This window comes from Hippocampus guttulatus, chromosome 3 (genome assembly GCF_054856545.1).
Source record: "Hippocampus guttulatus isolate MCC_2025c chromosome 3, RoL_Hgut_1.0, whole genome shotgun sequence".
NCBI lineage: Eukaryota > Metazoa > Chordata > Actinopteri > Syngnathiformes > Syngnathidae > Hippocampus > Hippocampus guttulatus.
The window spans coordinates 15,114,708-15,136,445 of record NC_141263.1 but is presented as its reverse complement, the minus strand read 5'-3'; the positions used below and the strand labels follow the sequence as shown (position 1 = coordinate 15,136,445).

Below are 21,738 nucleotides of genomic sequence, written 5' to 3'. Positions count from 1 at the left end.
TGCGCCACACATTTTCAATGACAGACAGGCAGACAGTGCAGGTAGTAGACTGGCCTTTCTTATTAAGAAGCCACACGGTTGTAAGACATGCAGAATGTGGTTTGGTTTTGTCTTGCTGAAATAAGCAGGGACTTCCATGAAAAAGAATTTGCTTGTTTGGCTTCTTCAAAACCTGCATGTACCTTTCAGCATTAATGCTGGCTTTTGAACGTTGCATACATAACAGTCCGGATGGTTCTTTCCTCTTTGCCACAGAGGACACGACGTCCACAATTTTCCAAAACAATATGAAATGTGGACTCGTCAGACCACATCAGTCCATCTTAAATGAGAAGAAGCCGGTGGTGTTTTGGAATGTTGCCGATAATTAGCTTTTGATTTGCATAACAGAGTTTGAAATTGCCCTTACGGATTTGCCGTCGAACTGCATTTACTGACATTGGTTTTCTGAAGTGTGAAGCCTCGCCCCTGACATGCAGTGATTTCTCCAGATTCTCTGAACCTTTTGATGTTATCAGGGACCGTAGATGATGAACTCCCAAAATTCCTTGCAATTGTACATTGAGGAACATTGTCCTCAAACTGTTGGACTATTTTCTCACGCAGTTGTTAACAAGGAAGTGAACCTTGCTCTATCTTTGCTTATGAATGACTGAGCAACTCAGGGAAGCTCCCCCCCCAATCATGGCACCCACGGGTTCCCCGTTAGCCTGTTCACCTGTGGGATGTTCCAGACAGGTGTTTGATGAGCACTCCACAACATTCTCAGTCTTTTTTTTTGCCACCTGTACCTGTTTTTGGAATGTGTTTCAGCCATAAAACTCAAGTTTATTTGTTTGTAAATTAATTATCTTGTCTTTGGAGTGTGTTCAATTAGATATAAATATCATCATATTCTGGTTTTATTTATGTTTTACACAAATCCTCAACTTGATTGGAATTGGGTGTGTAAATACAGTATTCCTTTTCGGAGTAAAACTACTACAACGCCTTTAAAACTGCAAGGTTCAAAATAACCAAAATTGGATTAATTGCATCACCCTACGCATTCCAAACATTGGACTGGCTCAGTCAGTGGTTACAATAGACCGGCTGGGCTGGATTATGGGTGTGACCCTGCATGTTGGGTTGGGATTGAATGACACAAATATGGGTTAAAAGTTGACTGCTGTTGGGTGAAATGCGACTTTGGTGCTCGGTTAATCCAATGGGACTCAAAATACAATTACAATGAATGTATTAATATATTCGAACATAATATATCACCAATTAGTTATTAAATGTTTTATGGTCCCCAGTGATGTCATGTGGATCTAAAACTCATCATAGCACTGTTGTCTGGTAAAGTATTTTCTCATCACCATGAATAACTAACATATTCAATTAAATAGTTCTATGATTCTACTCCTATTATATATTATCCATCCATCCATTGTTTGATCCGATTATCCTAACAAGGGTCGCGGGCGTGCTGGATCCCATCCCGTTGTCTTCGGGCAGTAGGCCGGGCACACCCTAAACTGGTTTCCAGCCAATATCAGGACAGCATAGTCAAACAACAACCATTCACAGTCACAATGACACCGAGGGACAATTTAGAGTGTTCCATTAACCTGCCATGCATGTTTTTGGAATGTGGGAGGAAACCTGAGTACCCAGAGAGAAAATCCCCGCAGGCACGCTGGAAAACATGAAAACTCCACATGGGAAGGCAGGCGCCGGAATCAAACCCTGCAACTCTGCAACGTGAGGCGGACGTGCTAACCAGTGGCGCCCTCTAGTAATACACGCATACCTGTCAACTTGTACGTTTTCCCCGTATTTTATACGTTTTTTATCATTTCAAATCATGTACGGCGTATTACAACTTTTATAGGAAAAAAAAAACAATTGTGAACCGATCTCACAAAGACTATTTTGGCTCAAATCCAGATGTCTCACCTGCTGGTAACCAACGACAATCCCGTCGTCGATCGCTACCATTGTCACGGAAAACCAGCAAAAGTAATCCTCAATCGTATATATTTTTTCATCGCTGCGTAAAGTCGGATTGATAAAGCATGATGTGCGCATGCGTTGTAAACCGTTGTACGGGTTTTTGTTGCTTTGTAAGGGGAATCGTAATGATTTATAAGGGCAGGTATTAGCCGAGGTTGACAGGTATGTACACGAAATAGTTGTTTTTCACGATTTTTCTACTCGAGAATGCAAAGCGAATGACTGAAATGAAACAAAAAGAAAACAAAAAAACATCGTAAAAATTGCGGCAGTGCCAAACAATTCGTCAGCAGGTTCAGTTTATGCTGCGGTTCATCTTTTGTTTATTTCACCTCGTACGCATCACAGCCACGCGATAAGAGCAGTCAGATGACGCACCAAACGTAATTTTCTTTTTTGTATTTAATAATATATGTATGTTTATTTTGTAGTTTCGCAAGCCCCTTTGTAAACAGAAAAGCCCCGCCACTCATCTAATCTGTTTCAATTCTGGGTTGTTGCGGTAGTTGCTAGGCGACCAGGATACTCTTTTTTTTTTTTTTTTTTTTTTTTTTGGTAAACGACCACTCCGTCGTCTCCCTGGTAAGCCATTAAATAACATAAGTAATATATCGATAGATTACTTTATTAATAATGATTATTTACGTGAGGCGTTAACCAATGTCTTTGTTATGCTAAAAGAAAAAGAAGCAAAAATGCTTTCTTCGCTACTTTACTAGGGTTGTTGTACTGTACTGAATCTCAGTAAACACGTATTTGGACACAATTTAGAACGTTTAGCTGTACGAAATGCATAGAAAATAACGTTCCCCCCCCCCCCCCCCCCTGGCGTTTGAGTCATATTGAGCCATTGTGCGCATTTTACTTTCAGATCGAAGAATTTTGAAGACCAACGATGCCCGCGAGTGACCTTTTGGCGAAGGAGGAGAAATACAAGTAGGAGCCTTCTGCTTCGTGGTTGGAATTAGGGTTGCAACGAACCATTTATTAATTTGCCCATTATTTCGCAGATTACCGGTAATCGATTTGAATTTCCATTCTTGTGTTAAAAAAAACCGGGCATTATTTCAAATTGACTGCAGAAAATGGAGGTCCGTAACATGTCAGAAAATGGGCAAAAATGTTGGTCTTTGTTCTTAAAAATAAAATATGTTTGCAAATAGTAATTTTGATTCAGCCCAAAAGTCAGTTTCATGAAGAATTACAGAAATCTGAATATTTTCTGTTGAGGGTTTGAAATTCTCAGATTTTGGACAATTGTAAGTGAAAGAATGTACCGAAATGATTAACTGAATATCAGAAATAATTCATTCAATATTCGATTCGTTATTAATTGATGCACCTTTAATTTAGGAATTTTCAGTGTATTCTGTGTCCAAACATTGACCCAACGGAGACTTTTGATTAATATAAATAGCAATATTAGCCCTCCGTTTTGATTGACGGCAAAGACCCTAAACTCATTTCTTAGAAAAGGTTGGTGTTCAGTACTGTTAACTCTTGGCACTTACTTTCTTCAGGCTGCTAAATGCAAAGCTGGAGGCCAAAGCGGCAAATCTGGTCATGCAAGCAGATCAACTAAAGGTGAGTTTTTACACAAATGCGCCTCAATGTGACTCTTGTTGTATTTAATGTGATGTTATTATTTACATATTTTTAGAAAGACCGGGATGATTTTCTGTCCAAGCCTTCAAGTACGCTCCCGCTCAAGGATTTGGAGGATGAAAAAGCACCAAGGTGATCATTACAAATCGAGCAAATGGGCTGGGGGGTAGCAGCACAACTGCCTTGCAGTATGCTCCTTGCATGGATCTTCTAAAGCTTCCTCCCACATTTCAAAAACATGCTCATGATGTTCATTGTAAACTAAATTGACCTTAGGTGTACACGTGAGGTGGAGTGATTGTTTATTTCTATGTGGCCTACAATTGGCCCGCAACCAGTCCATGACTTACCCTGCCTCTCGACCAAAGTCAGCAATAGAAAATGAATCTATGACCAGTTTTATTCATGTCTCTTTAAAAAAAATTCCATTCTCTTCTAGTAACGGCAAGGATAGAGAAACACCTGTGCCGAAGCCTCGCAAGGTACCACTTGGAATAACTGCTGGACTATTTATTCAGTATTTTTTATATCCTGTTTAACCTTTTTGGGGACAGCGGTCACTACAGTGGACAGCTTATCATGTTATCAGGTTACAGGTTGCATGAAGGGGTTAAGGTCCATGCAGTAGTACGCACTTTGTCCTCACTAGTAAGACAATTCAGCTCACTAGTGGAACCACGAGGCTGCACTAGTGGAACAGCAGTCTTATTATAGTGACACTATAGTGGCGCTTTGGCCCATTAGTACCCAACTGAACCCTACTGGTAAACTACTGTGCATCACTAGTGACATTTCAAGTTGCATCTAGTAGACGTGTTTTTTCTCACTATGGCTGAAAACTGCGTTGCATCTCAAGAGCAATGTAGACAAATTAACGCAATAGTAGAAGAATGAAGACTAGTACAAGAGGAAGACAGTCATTCAACTACACCGAGGACAAAGAATGTACTAGTATATGGACATTGAACTGGATATCACGATTACTGTATTTTCCGCCCTAAAAGGCGCACCTAAAAGCCTTCCATTTTCTAAAAAGCTCACAGCGCGCCTTAAAATCAGATGCGCCTTGTGTATAGTTATTACGATAATATGTCGACCCCCCCACCCCACCCCAAAATGGCTCCTTGCTAGAGACATGCTTACAACGCGGAGTTCAAACTGAAGGCGATCGGGTTACGCAGTTGAACACAGACATAGAGCAGCGGCAAGGGAGTTCAACGTTAACGAGTCAATGTTATAACTTGCTGTTGGTTAAGTGAACTGTGTCACTGCTTTATTAAGTACGTTTTACTGACATCTGATCGTTCTGCTGGCGTTTCCTTGACTGTACCTCCATCTAGTGGATGCATTGTAAATTGCGTCTTATAAAGCGGTGCGTCCAATATATGAAAACAAATTACAAAATAGGCCATTCATTGAAGGTGCGCCTCATAATCCAGTGCGCCTTTTAGTGTGGAAATTACGGTAGCTAATATGCACTCAAACTGCTGTCTACATACCACCGTAGAATATTCAGAAATGTGCCTCTCAAGTAAATGCACAGCGTAACAAGAACGCATTTCATGACCTGTTCTTAGGTGGAGCTCAAAAAGTCACAAAAGTCAGAAGAGTCCCATTCGAACCCAGCGTGAGTTCAAATTAGACGGAATGAGCAGAGAAGCAGTCAGGATTCGTTTGCCGGCCACGTTCCCTCGGTAACGTTGGTTTTGTTTCGACTTTTAGTGTTTGCGGGGATGCTTTAGGAGCGGCGGGAGATTCAGCCGAGTCCTTCGTGGCGAAGACGATACAAAACGTGGAGGACAGGATGAACCGTTTGGTCCCTTATGACGTTTTTAGCGACGGAGACAATGAAGGGACGGGTTTGTGGCTTTTGACATCCATCCTTGCGATAACTAATAAATGACACGGAATCTCAAAATCACTAAAGTGAAGATTTTGGTCAATATTTTATTATATCTGCTCTTAGAACAACACTGAGCAAATGATACTTTGCTACAGTCTAAAATTAGTCATTATATAAAGCAGTATAAATTTACTGTACATTTAATTCCTTTTTTTCCATCTGTCAAATAAAGTGGTGTGAAAAATCAAACAACCCCTGAAGGTCAAAAGTGAATCTGTTGACTGTATTTGACTAGTTTGTTTGTTTTCAGGTGTTTCATGTGCACAAATTCATGCGCTGATGGCCAACATCAAGATGATGCAAGAGGAAATTGATCAGCTTCTCAACGAAAGAAAAAATAAGGTACAGTTGCGTCCAACAAAATGTATTGGCCGCCTTTCACCAGTAGGGAGCGACAGAGATCCTCATTGTCATTGCGGCTGGATCAGGATGATGAAAACATCAAGCTGAACACCAAAGTCAAGCAGCTGGAGGAGGATCGGATCAAGCTCCAGAGGACCGTCAACATCCAGCAGACAAAGATGGACAAGCTCAAAGCTTCCGAAAGCGAGGCCGCCGTCAAATGCGACAGCCTTCAGCTGCAAGTGTCTGCTTTGCACAAGGTAAGCAAGGGAGATCTCCGGACTTTTTCCGATGAGGGGCTCATACAGGCAAATGGAAGAAGAGGGCCACTATCTTGTGTTTGTGAAACATGCTAAAACCAATCCAGCATATGATAAGCTGCAAAAGAATCACTACCCGAATACAGTTCAGTTGTATTTAACTTTTTAGCACAGCTGCATTTAATCTTCGACAACAGTTTTAAAACTTTTATTCAGGTGAAATTTATGACTTAGGTTTGTGCACTATATTTTTATTGAATCCTCGGTAATGAGGTAGATGTGCATCATCCTGCAGTGGCTGACAATAATATTACACATACTTTTTAGGAATGCCGTATTTTAGGTGGTGGTGCTTGGTGTAAAATGTTGTGCTAAGCAGTCAAATGTATCGAAATGGGAATTTTCAAAAAGTGTCTACATCGAGCTTTGTGACATTAGCGACATAGTAAAAAAAAGTGGTTAGTATCAGTGTTATAGCTTGTAAAATTCAAAATTTATAGAAATGTTTCATATTTGTTTTAATTGCATATCTTTTATCTTTATTGAATGAAATTATCCAATATCTTCTACAACTGAACTGTAACTAGTTTTTTCAACAAGTGTAAAAACATTTTTTTCGATAAAAAGTGGAATATCGTGTAACATTCTACTTTAAAAAAAACATTTGTCATTTTGAATTAAACAGTGTAAGAGCTTATTTTCTCCTATCCTTTTGATGCAGTTTCAGTTTTTTTCAAAATTATTACTCCCAATAGTCAACAACAAATTTATTGTCCAGATTATTATTATTATTAATTTTTTTTTTAGCAATGCACAGGTATTTTTGTTTTAGAGTTTCACAGCCTGCCCCCCTCGGAGTGTTGTGAGTCCTTCCATGTAAGAAATGAAGTACACAGTCGGAACGTTGTGGGGATTATCCAGCCTTCAAATCCTCAGAAACCGCTGTCATTTTCAGATTCAGCAATGCAAAATTGCCTTAAAGCAGATAACTGATCAAAAAAATAAATAAAACACAATCCAGCAGCCCCACCCCCCCAAAAAAAACCCAGCTGGCGGCAAATGGCTCCGTGGTTGACCGACCCGATAGACCACCTTGGATATTTGATGATGCAATGTGACCCGCAGGAAATGGAGAAGCTGAACAAATCCAGCAAGCAAGGAGCAGTTGCGCACAACACTGTGGAGCTTCGTCTGTCCAGAGCTCTGGATGAGGTGGAACGCTTAAAGTCGGAACTCACCAAAACCAAACAGATGAGCAAGGCAAGCCGGCTTATTATTCAAACACTGACTCTGGATGAGCGAAAATACTTGAGCTTTTTTTTTTTTGCTCTTGCTAGTAGTCATTTGTATCTTTTCCATCAAACAAGGACAAGTCCAGTGAAGAACAGCAGACTCGAGAGAATCTACTGGCAGAAAACAAACTGCTAAAAAAGCAGAAAGGGGAGCTCATCGTCGGGTTGAAGAAGCAGCTCAAGCTGATCGACGTTCTCAAAAGACAAAAGGTGCCCTCTTCATCTTTAACTGGCAAACAATCCGTTTGTGGTCATGTTCAAATGTCTTTCTGTGCAGATGCATCTTGAAGCTGCCAAGCTGCTGTCTTTCACAGAGGATGAGTTCATGAAGGCCCTCGACTGGGGCAAAACATAAATAGTTTGAACCATAAACTGGCTCTGTACAGTCAGGCTGGATTTTGTAAATGTATTTGATGTCATTTCTCTACACACATTGAATGTTACCTAATAAAAAAAAAGGACTTCACATCAAGGTATATTTGTCTTTTTTTCTGTAGTTTTAAACAACTAACTTTAATCTGTATATTTTGACCAAATAGTGAACAGCGGTTGCGTTGTGCAAAGAGTTGTGTAATTTCCCAATGTGAGGCAGTGAATGTATAGCCTCAGTCTCGTCTTGTGATTGGATGAGAAAGCCAAGTGGTAAGGACGAGTAAGTTGCCAGAGGCTCAACAGCATTGAAATGTGCCAAACTTCGCGACTGGTATCTCGCATATGATCAGGGACCACATCGGTCGAAGTAGGAGACCAATTTTATCACTTTACTTACAGTACAACTGTTGCTTTGCGGCTAGAAAAATACTCATCTTAGAAATATATACGAACAAACCACAACATTGTTCTACTCTCACACAATCTGCTAAGATCCGATACAAGAATTGTATTTAAAAAATAATAAATAAACCACCATTAAACAATGACACTCGCTTTTGACACTGAAAGCCACTAATTCAACACCATGCTAGTCAATGTCTGGAGCTGTTTAGAATATTTTGACCTTGTCATCAGCACCTCCTGTGTTAAATGTCAACCGTGATGCATGTGTGTGTGTGTGTATGACCGTTTACTGGAGATTGGCCATGAAATAATGATCACATTCAGTCACAAGGATTGTTTGCAGTGGTCCTTAAGGGAAAGGGGAAGTCAACCCAAACCATTTCTTTACAATGTCCTATGTGCCTCAACTCCTCTAAACATGGCACTCTGATTAATTTTGCATATGTGAAATCTGAGTTAAGCGGCAAACTCTACCCATTTTTCGTCATTTCGGGGGAAATTGACATTCAAGTTACGACCAATTCAGGTAACGACCAATCATGGCTGTGATATCATTTTCAGTTGACAGCAAGTGGTGAAATGGATGTCCCCTGAGATGAACAAAAACAGGTGGATTTTGGTGCTTAAAACATATTCCACAAACACATGATTATTCGGAATGCCGTGTTTAGACTAGTAGGGCTGCATGGAACTTATTATTGTGAACAAAATTTGGGGGTTGACTTCCCCTTTAAAAATGGCACCCAAAAAAGACTTTAAAATGAATCAATCATCTCCATCTCCACCTCCACCGTGATTTTCAGAGTTCTCTGCTGGACGTGTCTGGAAGTTTTTCCTGAAGTCTTCATCAAAGTGCTTCAGGTCATCTTCCCGAAGTAAACCCTGAAAAGAGACCAAGTGACATCATGTACAAAACTTGCTTTCCAAGATGAGATGTGTGTGTAAAATAATAGTGAACAGAGCTATCTTGTCCATTAGGCAGTATTGGCAAATGCAAAAAAAGGGCACTGTGGTCTACATGGGATGACACAAAATCTGGGGTGTGGGGGGCGAGTATTACCTTCAATATAACTTTATTCAAACTAATGATTAGGACTGCATCTTTTAAAATTGAAAAACTAACATCGATTCAGATGTAAAGCAATGCCCAAATAGTTTTTATACTGTCTCTATATCATGAAATTTCCCCCATCACAAGTGGCTCTGGAATGGGTTCACAATATTTGAAATAAACACATTTATTGGCCCAAGTACCGTATTTTCCGCACTATCAGGCGTTTCGGAGGATAAGGCGCACCTTCAATGAATCGCCGAAGTTATAACTGATTTCATATACCACATTATAAGGCGCGTAGAATAGAAGCTACAATAGTGTCTGCGGTTGCGTTATGTATCCACTCGATGGAGTTACGCTAAAGTGAATACAATACAATACAGCTTTATTTGCATAGACCTTTCACAACCGCTGCAGCTGTAACAAAGCACTTTATAGAACATTTAAAATACTGTGTCCCAAGAAATCATAATATTGATCCATATGCTGTATGAGGCGCATCGGATTATAAGGCGCACTGTGGGTTTTTGATCAAAGTGAATCCTTTTAAGTGCGCCTTGCATGTGGAAAATACGGTAATTGAAATTGGATAATTTACAGCGGCACAACCGATGATCTCTCGACGCACACCAATGTGTGGCGACACAGTAGTTGGGAATCAGTGCAGTGTAAGTCAGACCAGTGAGTTACCTTTGGCATGTGTCCGAGAAGTTTTGTTGCGTGTCGTTGGAGAAGCTGTAGTCTCTCCTCTTCGATAATCTGTCTGCACAGCGCCTCTCGCTCTTGCTCCATTGCCTCTTCTCTAGCTTTCATATCCTACAAGGGAGGGAAAAAAAAGCAAAGGCACAGTCAGAGAAAAAAAAATCAATTTGTCTCATTGACATTGACGCAGAAGTTAGTGACATTTGGAAAATCATTTGAGCATTAAAAATGATTCCTGACATCCATTTTAATGTCTGCACTAATATGCTCTTTGTCCACACTGGGAAAAAAACAAGCACAGAAGCCAAACAATGACAAAGATATTGTCTTAACTTGAAGTCACAGACTTATTTTAAAATAGTCATAGATTTAGTCTGTTTTGGATCAAACAAAGACAATTGCAAGAAGGTGGATTAAAGCTACCCTCTGACTAAATTGAAGTTTGTATGAAGAGGCAGGTTTAACTCCATTTTAGTACCGTTTATGAAAGGGAGCCCACAAATGGTTTGGGAGTATTTGTAAAACCTAAATGATGACCAATATTGTCGACCTAGGCCAGCCAAACAAACACTTGTGGCTCGGAGTTGATCCATTGAATCCGTTTGGATGACAAAATCCAAGACCGCCTTTGCATGCACAAAGAAGTAGTACTGGCGATAACCACTTGGCTTGAGCCTCGACTTGCCTCCACGTCTCGAAGAAGGAAGCCCTGTTCGCAAGCTCTGATGACTTTGAGGTTCTTGGCATCCGGAACCTTTCATCGTGAGCTGGTGATTTGTGCGGTGTCAGTGAAGCAACGGTGTGTAGAAGAGTTCATAATGTTTGCAGTGACACTAGTCTGCATACTAGTTGGGACAATTTTGGCATAACTAGGACTAGTGCATAACCCAAATCGGGTAAAATTGTGCAATATTTGCTAGATGTTAACCAGAAGTATTTCATCATGTGACTCAAACTACTAGGACATGGACCTTAACCCTTTCATGCACTGTGTAACCAGATAACATGTCCACTCTAGTGGCCACTGTCCCTTAAATTGTTAAGATGCAGATCAAGAATATGGAATCAATGGCCAAAGGTCTTTCATGACGCTGATGCTCATTAGTGACAGAAGAAGGACGGCGGGTACCATATCAGCCTGGTGCTGCCGTCGTCTGTCGTCGATCAGCTTCTCCACCTCGCGTTTGTGCTCCATCATCTTCATGCGGCGCCTTTGGGCGTTCATCTGCTCGATGCGGTCGTCCTCCGCAAACTTGTCCATGGTCATTTTCCGGAAGGCCTCCTCTTCGTCCCTCTCCGCCTGCCGACGCATCTCCTTCATGGCCATCTGCTCCTGGCAGGTCCGCTGCAACATCAGCCTCTGTCTGATGTTCCTCTCCATGTCTTCCTGCAAGGCGGGGATACATTTTGACGTCAGGTCTCGTGCTGAAAGTTTGCCCCTCTAATGGGACTGTCCCCTCAAGCGGTTATGCAACATATCATTGCTTAAAATATTCAAAACTGCGGCAAATAACACAGTGGCTGTTGGACAAGAAAGAACATATTCTTACAATGTCTTTCTTCCTAAATGCTTCTTCTTGTTCCTCGAGACAAAGCTCCTGGCGCATTCTCTCCATGTCGTCACGCTGTCGCCTCTGTTCAGCCATTTTCTCCGCGAGCTGGATAAAAGCAGACGCGGTTTGCTGAATGCCACCTTGACACGTTTCCCCCTCCAAAAAAAATATCTTGAAGTCCTATCAACCGTATCTCTGAGGTTCTGTATTGCTTCTTCTCGTGCTCTGATCTTAGCCATCCTGTCCTGCTGCGACTTCTGCTGCCTGCTCGCGAACTCCCTGATGCGTCTGTTCTCCTCCTCCATCCTCTCTTTCTCCATACGCCGCCACTCAGCCTGCTGCGTCTGGAAGTCCTCGATGTGCTTCTGGGTGGCGCGCACCCTCTCCAGCTTCTTCTGTCGCTCCCTTCAACACAAGACCAACTTGTTGGAGCTGTTTGACGCTACAATGTGATCATGTGAAATTCCGCTCAGTTAAACGGGACGATCATTTCCCACCAAGGGAGATTGGCACACGGATAACTTTCCCCCCGTAGCGCGACCACCCGCAATGAGAATTGCAATTACAAGAGAGAAGCGTGAACCGTGTCCGATGAAGTGTAAAAGGTGACCATCAAGACTCACATCTGATCCTCTTCGTAAATCTTGCGCACGATGTCATCCACCATGAGCTTCTCCTTGAGAAAGTCGTCGTAGGCCACTTGTCTCTTGTGCTCTTGCTCGACGAGCTGCAGGTTGAGATCGTGCTGGTACTGGAGCTGTTCCTCTTGTTTCCTCTGCTCCAGCTTCTCCTCTTCCATGGTGGCCTGGTCAAAATTGCTCTTCATCTTGTTGTAGAGCTCCGCCTCTTCACGCTGGCGCCAAAGAGGAGACAGGGACAGTACAGGGGATCACCACGGCCCATTCGTTTTTTTTTGGGGGGGGGGGGGGGAGATACCACTCAAGAGGCAACGTTTTGAAGGTAAAAAGCGCGTATGAGGAGGTCACCATTGTCTCACACTTGATGGCTTCGTGCTCGGCCATCTGCGCCACTTGCTCCTTGCTCACGTAGGCCAATTTCAACTTGGACTCTAATTCTCGAAGCTCAATGCTGAGGGAAGTTGTTGGAAGAAAAAACATTTCAAAATGAGCGACAAAGACACCAAGGCAGAGAGGAAAGAAAACACACTCGTCTCAAAAAGATGATGGATATTCAACTTTTGAGTGGAATTTCAAGATTCATTTAAACTTGAGTGTCTCGAACCTTCTGAATGTTTCAATGAACTTGCTGTTTTATAACAAGGAGTTGAACTGAAAAATTCCCAAACTGGTGTTCGATCCATGAAGGGACCAATACATTTCCTGGTTCAATGAGAAAGGGCTCTTCGTATCCTGTTCTGGTTTGGCGTATACGCCGGCCGTATTCCTTTCACAATCTTGTGGAAAAGGGCCAAGTAAATGTCTCAAAAAAATGTAGGAGATCAAACAGTCGAGTAAGAGTCTTTAAAAAAAATCTTCTCACTCGACAAGCAACACAAACAATAAGATGAACATTGTTGTGTTCCAAAGTGCACATCGTCATCCAACTTCAACCACAGATTTCCCAGCGAGGTTTGACCCACTTGTGATTATCTCAAACATTTCACACAAATCACCACCCCCAAAAAATTGGCTCTCCAAGTCCCACTATACTGACCAACATGAAAATACAAAGCTTAGTAGGCAAATTGTGGCACCAGCCAGCATTTAAGTTGCCTATCCCTGCTCTAAGGAAACTATGAAATCAATTGGAGACATAGACGTTTTCTAGAAAGATTGAATGAAAAAAGAAACCTGTATTAGACAGTATTTGTTTCGATCCGATGATGACAGTAGCTTCTTACGGCTGAGGTTTGTGAGTAGTGTAATTGTACGATGAGCGCGTGCAGTACCTGTTCTCTCTAATATACTGCCTGATCTTGCCTTCTCGTTCCCTGTCATGGTTGATGCGGGCCAGCTCTTTAGCCAGCTTCTCCTCTTGGACAAGCTGCTTATCTCTCAACAGTTTCTCAGTGTGGGCCTGCGAGTTGGTTCGGGAGTGGCAGTGAGAAGCAATCACATATCACGCGCATGAGGCGACTTATTAGTACTTGTACCGTAATAAGACAGACAACCATTGGCATTCATGCGCTTACTGAGTGGGATCTGAACCCACGTTACCTGCACCAATTTAAATCATTTTTTAAAAATCAACAGCTATATAAAGTGAGGCTTCAAAATTCGGATGAATCAAGCCTTTCTATCCACTCTCAGTTGCTGAATGTGCTGAAATCACTACCTGCTCAACTATCAACTGTCACTCAAATAAATATTACTACGATCCTGGAAAAATGGATCCCCATTTCATCTGGTCTACACATATCAACACTTGCGAGCCATGAAAATGGCTAAAATAATTCATACCGGGTCATTGCAAGGCTTTTCCGTGCTGCAACAACGAGGCACTCTGATCTGGCCACACTGGCTTGTTTTTTAACCTCCTCGTACTTCTGCCTTTCTCCCTGGAATGTGTACACACTCAAGGCTGATAAGAGACTCGAAAGTAGCTACACCAGTGCAAAGACCCCCAACAACTTGTCGGCAGTCAAGTCGGACACCCCCTTCCCTGCCTTTTCTCGTCTTGGAGCTTTTCGGCCTTTCTCACAGTGAGGCGCGCACATTTACAAATGACAACAAGGACCTCAAAAGGGTCCCTGCCGGGGTGAAGCCAATGTCCCCACGTGTCTTGTCATGTCGAAATATTTTGGTTTTTTTCCCCCCACCTCTCTGTGACGTGCACACACTCATGGCCAGCAATGAGGCGCTCTTAGGCGGCAATGTCAACAGATGATTTGAAGGAAAGAGGTTTTCCTAATCTTGGCTCTTTCACCTTTCTCTGGATGATGTGTGCACACGCATGGGCATTAATGAGGCACTCTGAAGCAACCACGCCAATGGATTAGACACAGTAAATATATTTATTTGGCGTGTACGTATGGGTAGTTAACTAAATGAAAATTACAATTGCACCGGATAATCACTGACAAACGAAAGCACTCACAAAGTGAGGGAGGGGTGACTCGTGGCCAAGTGCGTCACTCGACATTGTTTTAATCTCATCCCACAAAAAAAAAAGAAATGGTGACAAACAGGTGGATGCTATATCTCCACAATTGAAATGACGTTGTTCTAAGCCGCAACCAGTCAAAACATGTTTAATGGACTTGGAAACAAAAATTCACTTTACAGACAGACAGGACAGTTGGAAAGGGCGATTCAGCGGGGAGAAAACACACCTTTATCATGGCGTTCTCGATCTCTCTTTCTTTCTGTTCCTCCTGCACCTGTCTTAAGAACCTTTTTCTGTCCACACTGTCCTCTTCCTTCATGGCGGCCACCATTTTCCGGTCTCGATCCACTCGCTGGGCCTCCAGCTGCTTATGCTGCTCGTGGGCGCGTCGCTGCTCCACCAGCCGGTACTGCTGACTGCGACTCAGATTACGACTCTTGAATCAGCAGGAAAGACAACACACACACTCATGGAAAGCTGTTTGAGCATTTATCCATCCATCCATCCATCTTCTACCGCTTATCCGGGGCCGGGTCGCGGGGGCAACAGCTTTAGCAGGGAAGCCCAGACTTCCCTCTCCCTAGCTACTTCTTCCAGCTCTCCCCGGGGGATCCCGAGGCGTTCCCAGGCCAGCTGGGTGACATAGTCACTCCAGCGTGTCCTGGGTCTTCCTCGGGGTCTCCTCCCGGTGGGACATGCCCGGAACACCTCACCAGGGAGGCGTTCAGGAGGCATCCGAATCAGATGCCCAAGCCACCTCATCTGGCTCCTCTCGATGTGGAGGAGAAGCGGCTCGACTCTGAGCCCCTCCCGGATGACCGAGCTTCTCACCTTATCTCTAAGGGAGAGCCCGGACACCCTGCGGAGAAAACTCATTTCGGCCGCTTGTATCCGGGATCTCGTTCTTTCGGTCACGATCCATAGCTCGTGACCATAGATGAGGGTTGGAACGTAGATCGACCAGTAAATTGAGAGCTTCGCCCTTTGGCTCAGCTCCTTCTTCACCACGACAGACCGATACAACGTCCGCATCACAGCAGACGCTGCACCGATCCGCCTGTCGATCTCTCGCTCCCTCCTGCCCTCACTCGTGAACAAGACCCCAAGATACTTAAACTCCTCCACTTGGGGCAAGATCTCTCCCCCGACCCGGAGGGGGCACTCCACCCTTTTCCGACTGAGGACCATGGTTTCAGATTTGGAGGTGCTGATTTTCATCCCAACCGCTTCACACTCGGCTGCGAAACGCTCCAGTGAGAGTTGGAGAGCCCTGTTTGAAGGAGCCAACAGCACCACATCATCTGCAAAAAGCAGGGATGCAATACTGAGGCCACCAAAACGGACGCCCTCAACGCTTCGGCTGCGCCTAGAAATTCTGTCCATAAAGATTATGAACAGAATCGGCGACAAAGGGCAGCCTTGGCGGAGTCCTACCCTCACTGGAAACGATTCCGACTTACTGCCGGCAATGCGAACCAAACTCTGACATTGGTGGTATAGTGACCGAATAGCCCGTATCAGGGGGTTCGGTACCCCATACCCACGAAGCACCCCCCACAGAACTCCCCGAGGGACACGGTCAAACGCCTTCTCCAAGTCCACAAAACACATGTAGACTGGTTGGGCGAATTCCCACATACCCTCGAGGACCCTGCTAAGGGTGTAGAGCTGGTCCACTGTTCCACGGCCGGGACGAAAACCACACTGCTCCTCCTCAATCTGAGGCTCGACTTCCTGACGGACCCTCCTCTCCAGCACCCCTGAATAGACCTTACCAGGGAGGCTGAGGAGTGTGATCCCTCTGTAGTTGGAACACACCCTCCGGTCCCCCTTTTTAAAAAGAGGGACTACCACCCCGGGTCTGCCAATCCAGAGGCACTCTCCCCGTTGACCACGCGATGTTGCAGAGGCGTGTCAACCAGGACAGCCCCACAACATCCAGAGCCTTGAGGAACTCCGGGCGGATCTCATCCACCCCTGGGGCCTTGCCACCGAGGAGCTTTTTAACCACATCGGTGACTTCAACCACAGAGATAGGAGAGCCCACCTCAGGGTCCTCAGACTCTGCTTCCTCCAAGGAAGACGTGTTGGTGGAGTTGAGGAGGTCTTCGAAGTACTCTGCCCACCGGTTCACAACGTCCCGAGTCGAAGTCAGCAGTGCCCCATCCCCACTGTACACAGTGTTAGTGGTGCACTGCTTCCCCCTCCTGAGACGTCGGATGGTGGACCAGAATTTCCTCGAAGCCGTCCGGAAGTCGGCTTCCATGGCCTCACCGAACTCTTCCCACGCTCGGGTTTTTGCCTCGGCGACCACCGAAGCTGCGTTCCGCTTGGCCAGTCGATACCCGTCAGCTGCCTCTGGGGTCCCACAGGCCATAAAGGCTCGATAGGACTCCTTCTTCAGCTTGACGGCATCCCTTACTGCTGGTGTCCACCAGCGAGTACGAGGGTTGCCGCCACGACAGGCACCAACCACCGCCACCGACAGGCACGGAACATGGTCCACTCGGACTCAATGTCCCCCGTCTCCCCTGGAACATGGGAAAAGCTCTGTCGGAGGTGGGAGTTGAAACTCCTTCTGACAGGGGATTCCGCCAGACGCTCCCAACAAACCCTCACAATACGTTTGGGTCTGCCAGGACGGACCGGCATCTTCCCCCACCATCGGAGCCTACTCACCACCAGGTGGTGATCAGTTGACAGCTCCGCCCATCTCTTCACCCGAGTGTCCAAAACATGCGGCCGCAAATCCGATGATACAACAAGGTCGATCATCGAACTACGGCCCAGGGTGTCCTGGTGCCAAGTGCACATATGGACACCCTTATGTTTGAACAAGGTGTTCGTTATGGACAGTCCGTGACGAGCACAGAAGTCCAATAACAAAACACCACTCGAGTTCTGATCGGGGGGCCGTTCCTCCCAATCACGCCCCTCCAGGTCTCACTGTCATTGCCCACGTGAGCATTGAAGTCCCCCAGTAGAACAAGGGAGTCCCCAGGAGGAGTACTCTCCAGCACACCCTCCAAGGACTCCAAAAAGGGTGGGTATGCTGAGCTGCTGTTTGGTGCATATGCACAAACAACAGTCAGGACCCGTCCCCCCACCCGAAGGGGGAGGGAAGCAACCCTCTCATCTACCGGTGTGAACCCCAATGTACAGGCACTGAGCCGGGGGGCAATGAGCATGCCCACACCTGCTCTGCGCCTCTCACCATGAGCAACTCCAGAGTGGAAGAGAGTCCAACCCCTCTCGAGAGAACTAGTACCAGAACCCAGGCTGTGTGTGGAGGCAAGTCCGACTATATCCAGTCAGAACTTCTCTACCTCACACACCAGCTCGGGCTCCTTCCCTGCCAGAGAGGTGACATTCCATGTCCCAAGAGCTAGCTTCTGCAGCCGAGGATCAGACCGCCAGGGTCCCCGCCTTTGGCTGCCGCCCAGCTCGCATTGCACCCGACCCCTTTGACCCCTCCCACGGGTGGTGAGACCATGAGAAGGGGGACCCACGTTGCCTCTTCGGGCTGAGCCCGGCCGGGCCCCATGGGTGTAGGCCCGGCCACCAGGCGCTCGCCAACGAGCCCCACCTCCAGGCCTGGCTCCAGAGGGGGGCCCCGGTGACCCGCGTCCGGGCAAGGGAAACTGAGTGCCATCGATTTTATCTATCATAAGGGGCTTTGTGAGCCGTGCTTTGTCTGGTCCCTCACCTAGGACCTGTTTGCCATGGGTGACCTGCCAGGGGCATAAAGCCCCAGACAACTTAGCTCCTAGGATCATTGGGACACACAAACCCCTCCACCACGGTAAGGTGACGGCTCACGGAGAGGTGTTTGAGCATTTAGTTGACACATTTTATGGTCCATTTACTAATATGCTCTTTGTCCTCACAAGTAAAAAAAATCAGCACACTTTACAGGTTACTTTGTCCTCACAAGTAAAAAAAACCAAACAAATCAGCACACTTTAGAGGTTATTTGTCAAAGAACATAAGTAGTGGGCCTTTTGGTTCTACTAGTAGGGTCCAGGAGGCTACAAAGTGCCTTGAGACATGCGCAGGGGTTGATGATAGGTAGGTTAAATGCACACTGAAGGTCAAATGTAGCACTAGTATTATATGATTCTGATTCTAGAAGTGGAAAAAATGTTAATTGTAAGACAATCCATCGTATTAGCTGAACACTATTATCTGACTGGCAATGTTTTTCCGTTATGGCCTCCCAACTACTGTATGACATTTTTGCACACTCGGAGGAGGACAGCTTTGGCATAGCAGTAGGACAACTACTGTATATCCTACAAGTGAGGCAAAACTACAATTGGGCATTTCGGTGCTACTAGTCTTATCTAGGAAACTACAACTGCAGGACACACACTTGCAAGTCGGTCCTTGTTGTTACTAGTAGTGTTGAAAAAACCCCTCTGCAATTCAGTGCACTTGTATAATAATTATGCCACACTAATATAATGACTGTGTCTTACTAGTAACTTTTTCCCCACGATTGTCAGACAATTATGCACACCAGCAGACCAACTTCAACGTACTAGGACAACGTTACTTGTGCGGGAAAGTGCATGAGGCATCTGAGGCAGAAGATGTTAACTCGCAGAATTTTGTAATGTCAATAGTACTAGTAGCACATAGTTGCCACCCAGTGCATAGGTATGCCTCACAAGAAACGTGGCCGTCCAACTAGTAGTGCGGAAAAAAGCGTACTAGTATATGGGCCTTGAACTGCAGAGAAATTCTTCTCAAATGGTTGGTTGTCATTTGAGCATTTATTCAAGATGTAACTACCGTAAAGTTGTCCAGTATAGTAGACATGGAGCTAGTAGGTACATGTACTATGAACTGAATATCGAATAAATACTGCGCTCGTTTCACAAAATGCGCGCACGCACACGTACACACACACACAAACACAATTGGCGATTATGAATTTACACGCAAGATTTACCATCTTTGTCGTCTTTTACGTCGTGTTAAATTCAACCGACTTGGCACGTGACGCCTTGGCTTCGAGTTCTAAAATAAACGCACAAAAAAAACCACAATAATACATTTTAATGGGAAACCCCAGCTTCAACAGTGATTGATAATATTTAGCCTTTCTTTTCCCAGTACCGTGTCAGAGTAAAGCTTTCAAGTCGTTTGAAGCGTTTCGACGACGTTTCGGCAAATGTTTGTGGATTCGTCTCCCTGGGAACCGCATCCAGTACTCAGCCAATAGGAAAGGTCGGTGGCAGGTACGTCATGACCCGGAAATCAGAAGGTAGATTACTGAAAGCAGGGCTGCTGCTCCTTCGAGTTCTAAAATCAACGCACAAAAAACCCCACAATAAAACATTTTAATGGGAAAACACAGCTTCAACAGTGATTGATAATATTTAGCCTTTCTTTTCCCAGTACCGTCAGAGTAAAGCTTTCAAGTCGTTGCTGCTGCTCCTTCATGTTGGGAGGAGCCAGATGATTGGTCAGGACATCTGGTAAGGATAAGTCTAAAAGCTGGCCTGGGAACAACTCTGGATCCCCCGTGGAAGAGGGTGGGGAGGTCCAAGTATGGGCTCCCGAGACCCAAGCCGCTCAGTAAGCTGATGGGCAAATGGATTTTTTTCCTCTTTAAAACATTTGTCAACTATGGGTTATGGGGCACATTAAAACTGACCATAATTTTGAAATGATTTATCTGAGTCAGATTGTTTACGTCACAAAAACTGGCATTTGAACAGGGGTGTCTAGATTATATCCACTCTGTTGTGGTCCAATTCAAAACACGACAACATCCTGAAAAGGGCCCAGCAGAGGATGTACTTCCTGAGGCTGCTGAGGAAGCATGGCCTGCCACAGGAGGTGCTACGACAATTCTACACGGCAGTCATCGAATCAATCCTGTGTTCTTCCATGACGGTTTGGTTTGGGGCTGCCACAAAAAAAGGACAAAATCCGACTTCAACGGACAGTTAGGACGGCGGAAAAAATTGTTGGCGCCGCCCTACCAACTTTGGAGGACTTGCACACTGCAAGAATCAAGACAAGGGCACAGAAAATCCTACTGGATCCTCCGCACCCTGCCCACCACCTTTTCCAGCTACTCCCCTCAGGCAGGCGCTACTGATCCATGTGCACCAAGTCCAGCAGACACTTAAACAGCTTCTTCCCTCTAGCCATTAACTCCCTAAACAGTAATAATAATAATAATAATAGATTTTATTTATAAGCGCCTTTCAAGACACCCAAGGACACTTTACAATAACAAAAAACACAAAACAATACGGGTTGAGCAGCGGCAGCCAAAACGCGCCAGCGTTCACTCAACCCGAAAGTCAGAAAGAAACAAGGGAGGGAGAGGGGGAGAAAAAAACCCCCACGCTCGAACTACCCTCATTTGAGGATAATTTGAGTGAGGCAAAAAACTCCTGCACAAGCATATGACAGTTACAACAGGTCACAAGACATAAATAATTCGCGCATTAGTCAAGAAACGGCATCGTGAACAGATTTGAAATAGCCCGTAGTGTCTGCCCAAGTCTTTACGCGGAGATGGGTAAGCAGAATTGTTCTCTAGTTTTGGTTTGCGATGTGGAATGCTGCTGATCTCCAACAACGTATGCACGCGCCCTGTGGCATTCGGTCATCGGCACGGTATTCTGAACCCAAATCTACAAGTATAGTGGCACTTTGCAATTTTGCACAACCCTGTGGAACAGCATTACCACTATAATCACTGTAGCTCCAGCTCTGTACTTACTTGAACCACCGTCACTGATGTATACTCCACTGCACCAGACACTTTTCAGCGCTCAAGGTCATCTGCACAATTGCACACATGTACTACAAATACTGCTACTCGTCACTTTAAAATGGTTCAATGATTTTCTGCACCAAATGTACAACTGTTAATAGTATTGTATTCTACCACTGATCACTTTAGCTCTGCTTGGTACTTTGCACATTGTCTCACAGCTGTCACTGGGTGGTACCACCGCACTACGGTTCACTTACATTACGGAATGTCCTGCCATACTTATTTGTCATGTCCTTTTTTATGATGATACTAATACAGCGTGATATACCGGAGACAAATTCCTTGTGTGTTCTACATACTTGGCCAATAAAGATGATTCTGATTCTGACTCTGACAAAAGGGTTATGTATGACTAAATACTTCAATTACATTCCAGACGTCCAG

At 44.8% G+C, this 21,738-nt stretch overlaps 2 protein-coding genes across 5 annotated transcripts; one reads left to right on the top strand and one right to left on the bottom strand.

The window, feature by feature from the left end:
* Window positions 1-472: 472 nt before the first annotated feature.
* tex9 (testis expressed 9) lies at window positions 473-7,872 on the top strand. Of its 3 annotated transcripts, none has more exons than XM_086107416.1 (12): window positions 473-2,580; window positions 2,870-2,934; window positions 3,519-3,582; window positions 3,659-3,735; window positions 4,043-4,085; window positions 5,181-5,230; window positions 5,326-5,457; window positions 5,758-5,848; window positions 5,935-6,108; window positions 7,234-7,368; window positions 7,476-7,610; window positions 7,678-7,872. In XM_086107416.1, the coding sequence occupies exons 2-12, from the start codon at window positions 2,894-2,896 to the stop codon at window positions 7,753-7,755; spliced, it is 1,020 nt and encodes a 339-aa protein (XP_085963542.1). In that variant the 5' UTR covers window positions 473-2,580; window positions 2,870-2,893; the 3' UTR covers window positions 7,756-7,872. The 3 variants fall into 3 exon arrangements, with proteins under 3 accessions (XP_085963542.1, XP_085963541.1, XP_085963543.1); XM_086107415.1 differs by having other exon boundaries at window positions 1,372-2,580; window positions 5,326-5,462; window positions 5,757-5,848; XM_086107417.1 differs by lacking the exons at window positions 473-2,580; window positions 5,181-5,230 and having other exon boundaries at window positions 2,869-2,934; window positions 5,326-5,462; window positions 5,757-5,848.
* On the bottom strand, window positions 7,783-19,756 carry mns1 (meiosis-specific nuclear structural 1). 2 transcript variants are annotated; one of them, XM_086107413.1, is made up of 11 exons: window positions 19,674-19,756; window positions 19,507-19,574; window positions 14,779-14,988; window positions 13,396-13,523; window positions 12,473-12,575; window positions 12,110-12,339; window positions 11,675-11,891; window positions 11,484-11,591; window positions 11,063-11,320; window positions 9,922-10,047; window positions 7,783-9,059 (listed from the first exon to the last, which is right to left on the bottom strand). In XM_086107413.1, the coding sequence occupies exons 2-11, from the start codon at window positions 19,507-19,509 to the stop codon at window positions 8,943-8,945; spliced, it is 1,500 nt and encodes a 499-aa protein (XP_085963539.1). In that variant the 5' UTR covers window positions 19,510-19,574; window positions 19,674-19,756; the 3' UTR covers window positions 7,783-8,942. The 2 variants fall into 2 exon arrangements, with proteins under 2 accessions (XP_085963539.1, XP_085963540.1); XM_086107414.1 differs by lacking the exon at window positions 19,507-19,574 and having other exon boundaries at window positions 19,674-19,726.
* Window positions 19,757-21,738: the final 1,982 nt, after the last annotated feature.